General features: G+C 38.4%; 1 protein-coding gene across 4 annotated transcripts in view; it reads right to left on the bottom strand.

The window, feature by feature from the left end:
- Positions 1-1,114: 1,114 nt before the first annotated feature.
- The window catches only part of NR3C1 (nuclear receptor subfamily 3 group C member 1), a 228,300-nt gene continuing 211,664 nt past the window's right edge, over positions 1,115-17,750 (bottom strand). For all 4 annotated transcript variants that reach the window (XM_040344599.1, XM_040344598.1, XM_040344600.1 and 1 more), the window contains exons 7-9: positions 9,207-9,337; positions 6,672-6,829; positions 1,115-3,510 (exon numbers count right to left, since the gene is read on the bottom strand). In XM_040344599.1, the coding sequence (XP_040200533.1) occupies positions 3,358-3,510; positions 6,672-6,829; positions 9,207-9,337 (442 nt within the window). In that variant the 3' untranslated portion in view covers positions 1,115-3,357. The remainder of the gene's footprint in view (positions 3,511-6,671; positions 6,830-9,206; positions 9,338-17,750) is intronic.

Raw genomic sequence — 17,750 nt, 5'->3', positions numbered from 1 at the left:
TTAAGGCTAGGCTATCATATGTGCACATTTGGAACACTTGCATAATCATGCACATTCAAGACCCGCAAGCAAAATGTTCTGCTTTTTAGCAGAAACACAGGGTATCATTAATTCCTAATGGCACCCCATGCATTGGGAAAAAAATGCAGAATTTTTCACGGGTACAGTAGCCAATTCGAATGAATAGGCAGCTGTGAACACATATATATGAACCTAGACTCAAGGCTTCAACAAAGCTCCTGGAAGCTTGCTATACACATTGATCTTATACAGCAGGGATATGCAATTAGCTGATCCTCCAGCTGTTGCAAAACTACAAGTCCCATCATGCTTCTGACTCTGTTGTCATGCTTGTGGCTGTCAGAGTCTTGCTATGCCTCATGGGAATTGTAGTTCTGCAACAGCTGGAGGTCCGCTAATTGCATATCCCCGTTATACAGGTTGACGGTGTTAAGGTAACAAAGATTCCAGAGTCCTACAAATTTTTAAAAGCTGATGATTTTAAAGAACGTCAAAAAAAATAGTTTTGGTTGTAAGTTAATTCAGAAATAAAATATGGGTACATTTCTATTCATCCCAAGCCCCTCTGTGAAGATTATCATTATCAGTTCATTTGAACTTCCATGCTGCCTCTCCTATTCAAAGAGATCTGACCCATTTTCTAACACACTAATAAGCACAAAAGAAAAAACAGAAAAAGGAGGAGATGGCCAAATAACTACACCAAGGCTCAGGAAAAAAAATTAAGGTCAGATACAAAGTTCAATAATAACCCCCTACTTAGAATTGCCATACCGGATTTGTGTGGAGTCCCTATTCAATCAACCAACCTTTTACAATATACAACACTCTGGAACAAGATGTGTTATTAACATGATACCCTACCTTTAAGGCATTAAACACATAACCTTAAGAAAAAAAAAAACTTGCAACTTTAACACTAATAAATCTAAATTATGCACTACAGAGATATGGACATTAGGAAACAGCAGGCCATGTACATCACATAAAGCAATAAGGGTATCAAAATACAACAGCAACATGTACTTGGCAACAAAGTTGGCCAGGGCACATAAAATAAAAAATATATATAAAGCAGGCGATGTGGAAAACGTTTTTTTTTTTTTTTTTAAGTGACATATTTTTACCCAGTTCTTTAACCCAATACTGCCTTTAAAAATAAGTGTGGGCCAGTAAAAAATGTAAAAGAAAAAAAATCTGTAAGTGCTTTGAATAATGTCCACGGGACTAGCAATAGACAATTTAGGGTTTACAGTTTGTTATAGGGAACATTATTTCCAAAGTTGCAAAACACATTTCAACTAGAGACCCAGGAGGTAGAGCAGTGGGGAGGAGTTGACACTACGCCATGTAAATCCTGAGAAATTCCATTGAGTTACCGAGCATACACATTGCACTTGTACTTGTACTTAAAAATGTGTTCTTGTTTCTTGACAAAAAATATTAGGAATATTTTATTTTTCCCACAGACAGCAATTATTCTGTGAAACCTGTAAAAAGTTGAAAAGTTTGCTTCTAAAAACAAATATGAAAACTTTCCATGTAATAAAACTGTATAAAGTTGAAAAATGTGAAGGTTTCAACCGAGTATTTGTGTCCCTGGAATTTCATTGAAACTTGCGTAGACAAAAAGAAACAATTTTCTCCACTCAATACTTCTACAGGGAGAGAGTATAGAGTCTATGATGGAGATCCTGTGACAGCCCAGGCCTACGTGGAATGAGCCCTGAAATCTAACTAGGACAACATCCTATTTTAAGAACTAGAAAAAGGAGATACCAACACATATACTAAAAATACCTAAGTGCTTATAGTCCAGTTATTCTTTGAGAAACATCACCATAAAACATCAGATTAATGCATTAAACATAGTCTACAAAGAGAATATACTGAACACCAACTTTAAAAATTAAATTAAATTTGACAATCTGTGACACACTTTCAGTTAAGCACTTGCTCTAAACTTTTGTCATGTGAAGCCTTACCACAATAACTTTTATCATATTATATAAAGCATTTAATGATATTACAGATTGTTATTTCAAGCTGCAGTAGCCCTTTCATGTTTATGTCCAAATGTCTGAATATACCAATATGGCATACAATTTTAAAAAGTATAAATATAAAGTAGCTTAAACTATTTATACACAGTAATGAAGCTTGACACTTTTTTTTTCCTTTTACCAAGCAAGTCAAAACTTTTTTTAATTTTTTTTGTGATTTATTTTTCATGACCCTGCGGTAAAGTGGTTTTGTAGTGACCCCGATAAAGTAAAAAATATTTATTTTATCTGAAAAAAATCTTAAAATGAATGGCTATTAAATATATTACATATTACTAACAAATGCATACACATAGGCAAGCTATGAAACGGCTACAGCAGCTTTGAACTATGCATTTCTAAACAAATTATGGCACATGTGAACAAGGTATAGGGAAAACGTTTCTGGCAAACAAAATCTCTTCTATTTAAAAATCTCCTACATTCTGATTTTACAGTAGCAGGGCTCAAACCTGCAAAGGGTCATTTTATAAAATCATTAACATATTATAAAGATTTTTAAATTAGAAGGCAGGAGAGATCCCTCCTGTAGCATGACAGCAGCTATTATGCATTTCATAAATCATACAGGGAGTTTGGCCATACAGCTTTATCATACATGTGGACAAGTACATAAAAAATGTTAAGTAGCTAGTTTAGCAATATGGTTAGAGCACTTATGAAAACAGACATTGTAAGAATTACGGTTTCTTTAATTTGCGTTAAGAAAGCTGCGAGCTGCCCCAGTCTTAAAAAAGGACCAGATCTGTACAATAAGAAAAAAATATGATGTGAGCAAAAGAAAATAGAAAGTCCATTTGTAAAAACTGAGAGGAACTGCTAGATTCAAACAGTAGCTTAAAAAAGGCACAACTTCCCTTTTCTGTATACACTTGTAAACTTTCAACAGATTCCATGCATCAAATTCTTGCTTTTCCTAACAAGATAGGAAAAAACCCAAAACACCTGACAGGAAAATGAAAAAAAAGCAAAACAAATCTATCCAAAGCAAAAATTGCTAACAGGTTATTCACAATGCAGACTGGTTTAGTTATCTCTTATTCTTCCCATTTCAGTCATAGGAGTGAAATGATGAGTTTTCAATAGTCCAAATCTTGGCCCTCTGTAAACCACATAAACTGTAGTGCATAATTACATTAGGTACACCGTTGCAAGGACAATTACCACGTCTGATTTTTTCTGTTTCAATACAGTAAAAGCTATAATTTGACTTATTCTTTCCTTAAGGCAACTTTTTATGCTTATATATTTATATATAATTTTAGTAAGGCAGTCACTTCTGATGAAATAAAAGTTTTCTGATATTTCCAGATGAGTATTTTGGTATTTGATTGCTGATAATTTCCGATAACATCTCTGGAAATTCAACACTCAATGATTTGTCCGTGAAGGAATAGAAGCAAAAGGCTAGGAGATTTTCAACCACCTAGAAAAAAAGAAAAGACGTGAATATTTTCACAATGTGGTACTTTCCTCCTCTTGTACATTCTACAGCTAATGCAGATGTAAGTTAGATCACAAAATCTCAAATATATTTTTAGCCTCTACAATATAGTATACTATTAAGTAATGTAAACACATTTTGTTTCGGACAAGCCATATTACTAGATACAACATTTATTTTATTGGAGTAGTAATGTGCATTTTACAATATCCCAGAATAATTGCAAGTACTTTTTTAGTGGTTTGCTGCAAACTAAAGTCCGGCCAGTTAATATGAATGACTCAACAGCACTACTTTTTTTTACCTTTTGAAATAAATATACACTTTTTTTGCAGGTAAAAAATGTGCACATGTAATATATATTTAACCACTTAAGGCCTGCCCCATAGCAGTGTTGCTGCTACAGGGTGGCACCTGTGTGCTGGATCACGTGGATATAGATATGTGAACTGGCTCTTTCAGGTAGGGCAGGAGCATGTACGCCGTTGGCGTTTAGCTTCCACTGTGATCACACACAGCGGTAGCCCAGCCGCGGGTATCTTGTACTCGAAGTCTGCTGGCACCCACCAATTGTTCAGTACCCAGGCAGACTGGCGATCTGCCTATGTAAACAAGGCAGATTGCCGTTCTGTCAGTAGGGAAGGCATGGATTTGGTGTTTGCAGGGACATTGATCCATGCCTTTCTCTAGGAAAAGCACCTCCCACAGTACTCAAAATCACTAGCTAGGCGCAGTTAACCCCTTATGTTAACCCCTTCCCAGCCAGTGTCATTAGTGTAGTGATGGTGCATATTTTTTTAGCAGTGATTACTGTAATAATGTCACTGGTTCCCAAAAAGTGTCAAATATGTCAGGTGGTGTCCAATTTTTTTTTTTTTTCAAAATTATCTGTCTTTTTTGTTTATAGTGCAAAAAATAAAATACGCAGAGGTGATCAAATACAATCAAAAGAAAGCTCTATTTGTGGGAAAAAGGGACATCAATCTTATTTGGGTATGACCACGCAATTGTCAGTTAAAATAATGCAGTGCCATATCGCAAAAAATGGCCTGGTCAGGAAGGGGGTACATCTTCTGGAGGTCAAGTGGTTAAAAACAGATAACGTGTTTCAGGGGCAACACCAATCCCCCATAATCAGGGATCAACAAAGGATAAAACAGCGACTTCACCAATCTATATTAGGACCAGTATTGAACTCTCCTCATGGAGGAACAATCTGACAGCAGTTGCAGCAACGATAACCAATATCTATACGACTGAAGCTGCTATACTGCAAAAAAGGGGATCTGTAAATTAAGAAGAAATTCTGATACTAATAGTAAAGTCAGGTTTGAATTTGAACTCCAGACAAAATGTATTTTAGCTTTGGACAGTATATGGGGGGTTAAAACGTCTGTTAGTTTTTTTTATTGCTATGAGATTTTCCCTTACTTGAGGGTAATCTGACTAATCGAAACACAAACAGTTGAATGTAGGATGTTGCCCTAAAACAATACAGGAGCTGGATTATTTAATTGCTTTTGTTTTGTCTGTCACTACTTGAGAATATTCTGCTCACTTCCCGTATCAGTGACCATATATAAAATAGGACAAACACTTTGAACTGGGGACAGCAATAAAATTCAGAGGTTAATCAATCCCCACTCTATCCTGGAGTGACTCAAAACAGTTTATCAGTTAGCGCTTCAAGTCTCTCAAACTCAATTTTAAGGCCTCCTTCACACATTTAGCCACATACTCTGGATTCCAGTAGCAAGAATAAGCAAATGTTTGCAGCTGGAATGACAGGTGCATGCAAATAGCAGCATGTTTGCATGTAGCCGCACACCACTGGGTTATCTGTTGTTAGGGATAGATGCCGAGTCTAAAAGCAGCTAGCTGCATCCAGGCTCGGACATCTGTCCATAACTGCAGGTAAATGCTTGGTGTGCAGCTGATTCTTGCCTCCGGAATCCAGTGTATGCCACTGAACAGCTATGTGAAGGAGGCCTAACAGAGAGATTTCAAATAAAATGCCTTTACTTACTCCTGCTCATTAAGATGTTTCACCAATGCAGCTGGCTAAGCTTTTTTCCACGTCAGCCCTTTCTGTCTCAATCATTTATTACCAGAGTTCATAAAATAAGAATATCCAATATAAACAGTAAATGGGATCTTAGGACAGGAAATTGTGATGATAAAAAAAAAAAAAAAGAAGAGATGTATAGCTACTAAATGTTGTCACAGCTCTGACCGGTGCCACAATACCAACGTATGCAGCAGTGTGTGAAAAAAAAATGCTGCCCTGTACTTGTAATAGTTACATTATGATTGCTGGTGATAAATGATTGAGGCAGAATTGACTGATACGAAGGCTTGGAGAGAAGCTGGATTTGTGACATATATTTATTAGTAGTAGGTCGAATTCTGAACAAATCTTTTGAAAATCTGAAAATTTGTATGTTTTGCAATCTGATAGTGCCACCATTGGTTTCGAAATTTGACCAATCAAGCCTTCAATTTCACCTCATGTTGCTACAGAAAAGACTTTTAGTGGCTGGGAATCTACTTTTATTTTCCGGTCACATCTTGTGCGCATTTCTTTTTCAGTTATTTCTCACATAATTCTCCCATCATTGATCAAAAATGTGTTTGTTTTTAAAAAATTTCCAACAGGTCCGATCACTCAAATTCGATGGCCGCACGGACATAAGCTGCTCCTGCAGCCCACTAATGGTGCGAAATTCTAACAAAAATTCTTAGCTACAATTTTCGAATGAAAGTCATTTTGGAATTATGACCAGTGTATGGCAAGGCTTTACTCTGAGATTGAAAATTTAGATAAGGAGACTTGAGGTGAGCACTGATATATTGTTTTAAAGCTGGCCATAAATGGGTCAAATTTCTTTATTCGTTCAGAATTCGACCCATGTATAGCCTGCATAAGTTTTCACTTTAAAGAAAGCAAAAGAACAAAAAAAGCAAAATAAGAGAAATAGCATAAAAGTTTGGAAAACAAAGAGATATTTTGCCTTCACAAAATACACGCCTTCACATTTAAACAGATCCCAATACATTTATGGATAAAACAGATCCCGGGAATACATCAGCAGGCCAAGCTCATTTGCGTATAAAGTAATGTAAAAACCGCCAGAATGACTTACCTCATGCATTGTATCCATTAACTTTGTCAGTTGGTAAAATCGCTGCCAGTTTTGACTGGAATTTCCTTCCCTCTTTACTATGGCTTTTCCAAGTTCCTTAATATAGGTCATTCGAATTTCCTCAAATAGTGAGTGGCTTTTCAGGCCATCCTTGGGAACTATAAATTAACATACCACACATTTAGCTTCCTTGAAGCAGCAAAGACATATCTTAAAGGTTATATATAATGTTTGTATATATTTTTGTAGAATAAGAAATACCTCTTTTTTCATATTTTTATTTAGGTATATATGAAATTATTTATTGTTGTTTTATAGCCAACTGATGGAGCTCTAACTCATTTTCAAATGTTTGCCTGTCTATTCTTAGCTTCCCTATTGAAAAAGAGCAGTTTGCAGAGCTCAATAACTCAAGCCTAAATTCACATACATAACTGAATAAAGTTAGGAGTCACTTAAACCACCTTCTCTCCTTCCCTGTTGTTTTCAGACACGTTTTAGAGATTTTTAACCAGAACAAGAGTATTTGAAGGCAAGTAAATGCATTAATTAAAAACATAATTCTCAGTGACATCAATGTCAAGGATTTATTTGTAAAATAATAGTTTCATGATTTTGTTAATAAAATACACTAAAATCATTAGTACACACAAATGCAACACAACAATCAAAATTCTTATTAAATTTAAAAGAGCAAGCTCTATTTTATAAGAAATATTTTTAAACTTTTAATTGTGCTTTTTTGTGAAAAGGTGAAATGAAAACAGTTTTAGTAAGCAATTTAAAGCAGTAAACACATTGATTTAACAGTTTGAAAAAAATATGTTTTTTCCTATACTCACAATTTAGTGCACCACAACCATCTGCCTGTTGTGGTGCACTGCTTTGAAAAAAAAAAAAAAAAAGGTTCATATCTGATTTTATGTGCATTATGTGACAGTAAAGTGATAGCAAAATGAGAGTATCTATATAAAAAAAAAGTGCACCCCTACTGCTATTCACCTTTCCATTGATCCCCATTACTTGTGAGTTGCATTAATTGGTGGTAAAACACAAGTTTTAGTACACGTTACTGCAATGCACAGCAACACAGGGCACTATGTATTGTAGTGTGTAGTAATGTATAAATGCTTGTGTGGGCCCATTCACAATTATATGTTATGCTAAATGTGTGTGTTACATTTTGAGTGGCACCCCAGCGTACTAAGGCAATGCATCTGCATTGTAGTGCACTGTAGCACCAGGTAATTTTGCACTGCCTTAGAAAAAGAGGGTCATGTGTATTTTAGGCATGTTAACATGTGACATATTAATGCACCACAAAGATGCAAGTAGTCCCTGGAAGTTTCTGTAAGTCCCAGGGTGCCGTGCAATGTGCCTTGTAATGCATGCACATTATCATACCACAATACAACAAAAAAAGTGAACCCAACCTAAAACTTGCATGTGTACAGGGAGTGTATTTTTTAAATTGTTTTACCTTTTTATTGTAAAAGCTTTTAACAAAGTGATTGCAAAGGCTCGTTTTTTTTGTTTGTTTTTTTAATAACAAAAATGTTATACTTGCCTCCTCTGTGCAGTTGGTTTTGCAAAGAGCAGCCTGGATTCTCCTCTTCTCAGGCCCCTTTTTGCTACTCCTAGCCCCTCCCTCCCTTGAGTGCCCCTCAGCCAGTAGATTGATACAGGGGGCAACCAAGCCGAGTCAGAGCCCCATGTATCCATTCAGACATGGAGCCCCAACCCGGCCTGGCTCCCTCTCTCCCCTGATTGGCTGACTGACTTTGATTGACAGCAGCAGGAGCCAATGGCACCGCTGCTCTGTCTCAGCCAATCAGTAGGAGTGTACTGGATGGCTGAGAGGATCGTGGACATCGCTGGAGAGAGAAAGAGCTCAGGTAGGTAATTAGGGGGTGCTGGGGGGCTGCTACACACAGAAGGTTTTTTATCGTAATGCATAGAATGCATTAAGATAAAAAAAAACTTCTGCCTTTACTACGCCTTTAAGTACTGTCACTTGGGGATTTAGTCCCCTAGTGACAATACACATGCCACATCATCTTTAGTGATGGCTCTCCTTTGTGCTACAAAAAACGAAAGAAAACAAGAGTGCTTGACCTCCTTCCCTGACACCCAGGACTGCACTGAACACAAAAGTGCTTGTGAATGTTAGCTGCCAACCACATTCATTCATAACTCGAGAGAATCCTGGGCACAAAATGGTTGTGAAGTGACCATTGAGCGTAGGAAACTGCAGTGGATCAAATATTGACACTTTGGGCCAAATTCACTTTTGTTGCCAGTGGTTTAGACATTAATGGCTGTGTGTTGAGTTATTTTGAGGGGGCAGCAAATTTACACTGTTATACAAGCTGTACACTCACTACTTTACATTGTGGGAAAGTGTCAGTTCTTCAGTGTTGTCACATGAAAAGATATAATAAAATGTTTACAAAAATGTGAGGGGCGTACTCACTTTTGTGAGTTACTGTATATACACACATACTAATGTTTTTTTCTTCAATACTCAAAAAATACCTGTACAAAGGAGTAACAGAGTCTTCATGCAGAGGTATTCATCATATGAAATCTGGAGACGAGTCATCTCCTTGACAATCAGGAACATGTCCTTAAATCGCTCATGCATGTATGGTAACTTCATCCTCTCCCTTTGAAAAAAAAGAACAAAAATATAACTGCTGCCATCTTTGAAGATGTGCTGTTTTGTGATAGTTGCAAGTCAAAAGTAAAACTGACACTCAGAGAAGCTGTGAAATTGTCCTTAAGAAATGTCACACTCATGGTATCATTTAGGTTTTCCTTAGTTACTTGTATTAAACTACATTATTAGATTACTTCAGTAGGGTACTTATACTCTCTAGTGTACTTATACTGAGCCTAACTTTCTGAAAACATACAGTAGATATGGTCTGTCTCAGAACATTATGGGCTTCTTTGTATGCCAACCATCCTAAATCTGTTCAATTGCTTTCAAACATCTCCTCCATGAAGGAAAACAGACAAGAAGTTAAGAGAATTATAGCAAATGTTTTTTTGTTTGAAAGAAGGCTTGCATTGTTCTTAGCTTTTACAGTGACCTCAAATTACTGAAAAGAAATACCGATAACATTTTTTTTATATAATTGTATGAAGACAGGGAAATAAATCATGGTGCATGATGAGTGAGTGAGTAACTTGTATAGTGATACAAATGCGAACTAAATCGCCTCAAGGCGCTTTGCATCCAGTGTTGTCCTGATCCTTCAGAAGATTTTATTTCTAAAACCCCAATGGTTTTCTTCCATGCGGATGGTCGTGGGTAGAGCATTCCAGAGCCGAAGTCCTAGGACTGCAAATCTTCGCTTCATGGAAGTTTGAAGCCTAAATTTAGCCTAAATTACAAACATAACTCAGCACAGGGGACATAACTTACATTTACTTTGATGCATCCCTTGTGCAGACTCTGGTGCAGTAGGGGTTAATACAACTGAGGGGCTGTCAGGAGCTCCCATCGAGAGAAATCTACTAGACTCGCCCTGCTCCGCTGTGCCATTCTCAGAAGTCATACTACAGCTTCTAAGGCCCCATACACACGAGAGGATTTATCCGCAGATACGGTCCAGTGGACCGTATCCGCGGATAAATCCTCTCGAGGATTTCAGAGGATTTCTATGCGATGGCGTGTACACACCATCGCATTGAAATCCGCGCTGAAATCCTCTGGCGATGACGTGTCGCGCCGTCGCCGCTATTATGACGCGGCGACGGGCGCGACGCTGTCATAAAAGGAATTCCACGCATGCGTCAAATCATTACGACGCGTGCGGGGAATCCCTTTGGACGGATGGATCCGGTAAGTCTGTACAGACGAGCGGATCCATCCGTTGGAATGGATTTCAGCAGATGGATATGTTGTGCAGCACAGCATATATCCGATCTGCTGAAATCCATCCCAGAGGAGATTTCTCCGCGGAAACAGATCCGCTGGCGTGTACACACCATAGGATCTATCCGCAGAAACCCATTTGCTGGGATTTATCTGCGGATGGATTCTATCGTGTGTATGGGGCCTAAGAGTGACACAGGATCTCTGAATAGGGGATAGGTGGGTGATCGATATCTTTACAACACTGGAAATCACGACATGAGGATCTACTGATTAGGATTCAGTTAGGCAATGCCATGCAGTGGCGTACATCAACCATTGAGGAACATGAAGTCTTGCCACTGCAAGTGAAGTAGAAAGGTTCTGTCCTGATCAGAATTTTATATTATTGCATCCTTGTCTGACGTTCAAGGGGGACTGAACAAGGGGTATAAGTCCCTACCCCTGATGTGTTCCAGCAGCATTACCCGCTTTTGTTGGGTTCTGGCGGAACAAAACCAAAGTAATGAGCAGAGGCGAAGCCTCAAAACCTGTAAAGAATCTAGGAAGTTGTTGAAAGAGATGGCCAACAGGAAGGCATCACTAACAACATAAAAAAGGAGATTTTTTGAGTAAGCTTTTTATTGGATTGTCAGAAATTACTATTTTTGACAATCCATGCAATTAGACTGCATACATGCAAGTGTATGGATGGTAGAGCTGCACGATTCTGGCCAAAATGAAAATCGTGATTTTTTTGCTTAGAATGAAGATCACGATTCTCTCACGATTCTCACGGCGTAAAATCTTTTACATTTATACAAAAAAAAAAAAAAAAATGGGCTAACTTTACTGGCTAGTTTTTTTTTTTAATTCATTAAAGTCATTTTTCCCAAAAAATTGCATTTAAAAAGACTGCTGCGCAAATACAGTGCAACAAAATATTGCAACAACCGCCATTTTATTCTCTAGGGTCTCTACTAAAAAAATATATAATGTTTGGGGGTTCTAAGTAATTTTCTAGCAAAAAAAATAATGATTTTAACTTAAAAAAAGAGCTGTCAGAAAAAGGTTTGGTGTTTAAGTGGTTAAACGTTCCCTAATTTACATACAGAAGTTTATTCCTTTGATGTGATACAATGTTTAGACTTAACTTTCCACCGATAAAGAATGTTTTAAAAACTTGGCAGGCTGCCCAGACTTGGCAGATTGCCCAGACTTTGACTTTTGGCTGAGTGCAGAGAGAAAATTATTTTCATGTCAAAGATTGTGAAACCCTGTGTCAAGAATCGCAACGGGAAAAAGATCGCGATAACGATTCTTAACGATTAATCATGCAGCTCTAATGAATGGTGTACATGTTACATGTGGAATTTTGTGCCACTGTATCATTGGTTCTATTATTTACCTTAACCAATACATTGTACTCCCTTCTCTCTGTCTATCCCCTGTACACCAGATTTTGTTTCTTCATTGCCTGAATGTAGTTTGAGTTGTGTGCTTCATCCTCGCAGTCACTGCCACAGATATTTTTTCATCCCAGCAACTGCCTCCATTAGAAAGCCTATTTTTCATCCCTTATGGTCCCCGTAAAGTGGAACCATTTCTCGGTGGATCAGACAAATCATCACTCAAGCTTATGGTCTTAAAGGGGATCTTTACCCTCCCCTTCATTTTTTTAACCCCTTCCTACTGGGGGTTGTCTTCTGCATGGGTCAGATACTCACCCACCCAGTATATCCAGCATTGTCCCCGCTGATATCCTCTTCTGTTTTGCCACCTCTTGGTCCCACACTGCCATGTTTTCTGTGGCGTCATTGGTAAGCTACCGATACCACACTGCCAGTGATGTACATATCCCAGAAGGCAAAGGGAGCACAGTGCACGTCATTCCCCAAGGTGAATGACATGCACCTGGAGATGGCCCAAATAATAAAAAATAAAAATAAAAAATGGGATAAAAATAAATAAAAATCGGTACTATTTTGAGAGAAAAGGGGAGTGGAAATTGCCTGGAGGGTGAAGATCCGCTTTAAGGATAAGGTTCCACCCTTTCCTTATAAGTCGCACCACTAGATCTGTGAGTGCTTTTTATTTTATCTTTTTGGGCATCAAGCAAGTTTTTCCCAGATTTGTAATCCACCTGTCCTGTTCACATGTTTCCCTGTTCATCTTATATATAGGGACAGGAGAAAGTATGTGAACCCTTGGGGATTAATTGGTTTTCTGTAGTATTTTGCCATAAAATGTGATCTGATCCTCAGAGTCACAATAGACAAACACAATGTGCTTAAGCGATTAACACACAAATCATTTTAACTTCTCATGCCTTTATTAAATGCATCCATTCACATTCATAGGACTGGAGGAAAAAGTAAGTGAACCCAAAGACTAATTACTTTAACAAAAGTTAGTTGGAGTCAGTAGTTTGCACACCTGGAGTCCAATTAATGAAATGAGTTTGGAGGTGTGGTTTAGAACTACTTTGATTGATAAAAAAAAGCATTCAAGCATTTTAAGATTGCTGTTCATTAGAAGCATCAGCTGATGTGAACCATGCCTCGCAAAAAGAAGATCTCTGAAAACATATGATCAAATGTAGTTGATCTACTTACGGCTGGAAATGGATATAAAGCAATCCCAAAGTGTTTAGGCATCCATCAGTCGACAGCTTTGTCTATAAATGGATACAGTTTAATACTGTGGGTACTCTTCCATGAACTGGGCTCCTAGCCAAGATGCCACCTGGAGCATGATGCAGTTTGCCAAAGAGCACCACATTGCTACTGGGAAAATGTTTTGTGGACTGCTGCAACAAAAGTTTAATTGTTTAGGAAGAATGTGAGTGAGGGGAGCTGTTTTAAGCCCCCCCGAACCCATGGGAATGTTGCAGATGGGAGATTCTAGTTCCCCTCTCTCACACACCTGGCGGGTAATAGGTAGTAGTTAGGCCCTAGGGGGTAGGGGGTAGTTCTTTCCCACACCTGTATGGTAATGGGTATAGGTAAGGTAAGCTAGGGCCAATAAAGAGGCAGGTGTTAGGTCACATGGCACCAGGGAATGTTCTGGAAGGAAGGAAGGTTATTTAAGGCAGGTGAGCAAACGAGAGGGGTTAGTTAATAAGACGTTAAATCCAACCTGAGTCGTAGTGGCTGGGTTGATGAATGTATGGTGGTTTAAGTAAATAAGTCCTACAGCTGAAGATTAATAGAAGTCGAGGGATGCAGCAGGACAATCACCCTAAGCATTGAAGTAAATCTACCACAGAAAAATAAAATGCACCTTTTGGCATGGCCCAGTCAGAGCTCAGACCTTTACCTTATAGCGATGTGTCTGGTGTGAACGGCTTTCTTGAGGTCATTTAAAAGCATCTCTATAAGGTAAAGGTATTGGAAATTACTGCAGAAAAAAACAGATAATTCCAAGGGGTCCACATACTTTTTCTTGCCACTGTATGCTTTTTAACACATTGTCACCATATCCGTAGCCAGGTTAGGTGCAGAAAAAAAACAAAAAAGAAAGAAAGAGTTGATCCTGGCAGAAGGGTACCAAGCGTGTGTCTACAGATTCCAATGACAGAAATCTAGCCCTGATATGGCTTTAACACCATTTTCATTATTTTCAGCACAAAGAAAGGTGTTCTTAGTGAAAATTATTACAGATCCTTTTTCCAGAATATGAAAATGCTAAATTTTGAAGGCTTTTATTAATTAGCTCAATGGTATTTTTCATCTGTAAAACTACAGTTGTGCTGTTTACAGCACTCTGCTTTGGTTATGCAATATGAGCCCAGAGAGAAGCCATAAAAGGGATACAGTTGGAGGAAGAATGTTTGATTCCAAGTCACAGCTCTGAATACGTGTTAACAGACATAATTCTTTTCAGCTGCATGCTTACTAAGGAGATTAAAATCTCAAAATGCTACACTATTTTCAAAATGTGACCAATAAAAACTATTAGACTCTGTCAAAAGGGCAGTTTCAGAAGCCCATACAGCAGTGTATAGTGCTTACACATGATGAACACAGGCAAGCTATTAACTAAACTTAATGATGTACAATTTAATACAGCAACGTATCAGTTTTAACATCAGTTTCTGCACTGAAATGTTAAGAAATATAAAGTATGGATAATTTCATATTAATGATAATAAATTAATTACTTTTTTTCCAGTTAATACAAGTTTTAAATTCTAATCTGAGTGAGTTTTGAAGTATTCCATTTAAAAGGATGCTCCTATAATTTGCATAACTGTGGAGTGTTCACATATACAGTATATTAGTGTATGCACCCTTTAGCAAACAGTCTTACAGAAAAAACAGTACAAACATGAGTGGATTATTTTATCACAGGTCTCAAGATGTTAAAAAACACCTTCTAGCACTGTAGAGACTATAAGCAATGGCCAAACATACCTTTAAGGTCCGTATGCACGATCAGAAAATCGGAAGAAAAATACCGCTCTCTAAGCGATAATACGATAATCTGATTATTAGTACACATCTTTCAAAAGCGGTCACGACAATTTATGCTAAATTATCCGATGGGACAAGCACGAAAATATTTCTTGTCCGATTTTTGTTTAACCACTTCCGGACCGCCCGCCATCGGTATACGTCGGTATTTTGAAGAGGAATACCATTATTATGACAGCAGCTAGCTACCATAACCCTGATATCCTCTTCTTCAGCGGGCGGTCCCCTTTCAGGTGCCCCCCCGCAGCTTACCGGAGCCGTCGGTAGTGGCGGAGGCAATTGGGTCCTCCCTGTGGCTTGGTATGGAGACGAGTGAGGGGAAGATGGCCCCCACCCATCTCCATACTATTGTAGGGAGGAAACGACATCAAAACGTCCCTTCCGCCCACAGCTCTTAACCACTTGCCGACCGCGCACCGTCGAAATACGTCCACAAGGTGGCTCTGCTGGGCGAGAGCACGTAATATGACGTCCTCTCTCCCAGCCGCCACTAGGGGCGCGCGCGCGTGCCCACCGCTCGCCCCCGACTCCCGTGCGTGTGCCTGGTGGGCGCGATCGCCGCCGGGCACATGCGATCGCTCGGTACAGAGCGGGGACCGGGAGCTGTGTGTGTAAACACACAGCTCCCGGTCCTGTCAGCAGGGGAAATGCTGATCTTCGGTTCATACACTGTATGAACCGAGGATCAGTGTTTCCCCTAGTGAGGCCACCCCCCCCCACAGTAAGAACACACCCAGGCATACTTAACCCCTTCCCCGCCCCCTAGTGTTAACCCCTTCACTGCCAGTGGCATTTTTATAGTAATCCAATGCATTTTTATAGCACTGATCGCTATAAAAATGCCAATGGTCCCAAAAATGTGTCAAAAGTGTCCGAAGTGTCCGCCATAATGTCGCAGTACCGAAAAAAAAAAATCGCTGATCGCCGCCATTACTAGTAAAAAAAATATAATAAAAATGACATAAAACTACCCCCTATTTTGTAAACGCTATAACTTTTGCGCAAACCAATCAATAAACGCTTATTGCGATTTTTTTTTACCAAAAATATGTAGAAGAAAACCTATCGGCCTAAACTGAGGAAAAAAAATGTTTTTTTATATATTTTTGGGGGATATTTATTATAGCAAAATGTAAAAAATATTCATTTTTTTCAAAATTGTCGCTCTATTTTTGTTTATAGCGCAAAAACTAAAAACCGCAGAGGTGATCAAATACCATCAAAAGAAAGCTCTATTTGTGGGAAAAAAAGGACGCCAATTTTGTTTGGGAGCCACGTTGCACGACCGCGCAATTGTCTGTTAAACCGACAGAGTCCCGAATTGCAAAAAGTACTCTGGTCTTTGGGCAGCAATATGGTCCGGGGGGTAAGTGGTTAAAGATACTTTTTTTTTTTTTTTATTACATAAAAAAAAAAAAATTTATTGCATTTTTGTGTAAATATGAGATATAAAAAACATATTTAGGAGGTCCTGTCATGCTTTTTTTCTATTACAAGGGATGTTTACATTCCTTGTAATCGGAATAAAAGTGGATTTTTTTTATTTTTTTAAAAGAACAGTGTAAAAATAAAATGTAAAATAAATAAGAAAAAACATTTTTTTAAATCACATCCCACCGAGCCCGTGTGCAGAAGCGAGCGCATATGTAAGCAGTGCTTGCATATGAAAGCAGTGTTCAAACCACACGTGAGCTATCGCCGCGATCGGTAACTGCGAGCAATAATTCTTGCTCTAGAATACCTCTGTAACTTAAAACATGCAACTTTTAGAATTTTTTTAACGTCGCCTATAGAGATTTTTAAGGGTAAAAGTTTTTCGCCAGTCCACGAGCAGGCGCACTTTTGAAGCGCGACATGTTGGGTATCAATTTACTTGGCGTAACATTATCTTTTACAAAAAAAATTGGGCTAACTTTACTGTTGTCTTAGTTTTTAATTCAAAGAAGTGTATTTTATCGGAAAAAAGTGAATAAAAACAAAAAAAAAACGCGCTTGTAAGACCGCTGCGCAAATACGGTGCGACAGAAAGTATTGCAATGACCGACATTTTATTCTCTATGGCGTTAGAAAAAAAGTATATAATGTTTGGGGGTTCTAAGCAAAAACAAAACCTGTTTTTAACTTGTTAACACCAAATCTCAAAGAGACTCCGTCCTTAACTGGTTAATCAGTACAGTTGTCCTTTGAAAATTCTATACAAATACACTACAACATATTACATCACTTCTGAATTTTTATTCTGTCTTACGAGAATTTTCACAACTTTAGTAAATTCTTAATTTTCGATATGAGACTAGCATGCAATAAAAAATGGACGGTCATTCGTCCGATATTCTCCTTGTGTGTACCAGGCATTAGATGTATTCTGTATGCCAAGCTTTCATGATTAGCAAGTTTTGACTTCGACAGTGGTTAGTATTGCCCCCCTCCCCCTATTTCTACAGGTTTTGATGGTCACATCACAGTGGTGGGCTAATGGGAATGTTATGGGTGCATTATGGTACCCTGGGATTAGGGGCACTTGGGATGTTGCACACTGCATGCAACAGTCAGATAGTCAGTTTAGTTTCACATATTTAACCACTTAAGCCCCGGACCATATTGCTGCCTAAAGACCCAAGGGGTTTTTACAGTTCGGGACTGCGTCGCTTTAACAGACAATTGCGCGGTCGTGCGACGTGGCTCCCAAACAAAATTGGCGTCCTTTTTTCCCCACAAATAGAGCTTTCTTTTGGTGGTATT

The sequence above is a fragment of the Rana temporaria genome, chromosome 3 (assembly GCF_905171775.1).
Source record: "Rana temporaria chromosome 3, aRanTem1.1, whole genome shotgun sequence".
Classification (NCBI taxonomy): domain Eukaryota; kingdom Metazoa; phylum Chordata; class Amphibia; order Anura; family Ranidae; genus Rana; species Rana temporaria.
This window is presented reverse-complemented; position numbering and strand designations above follow the sequence as displayed.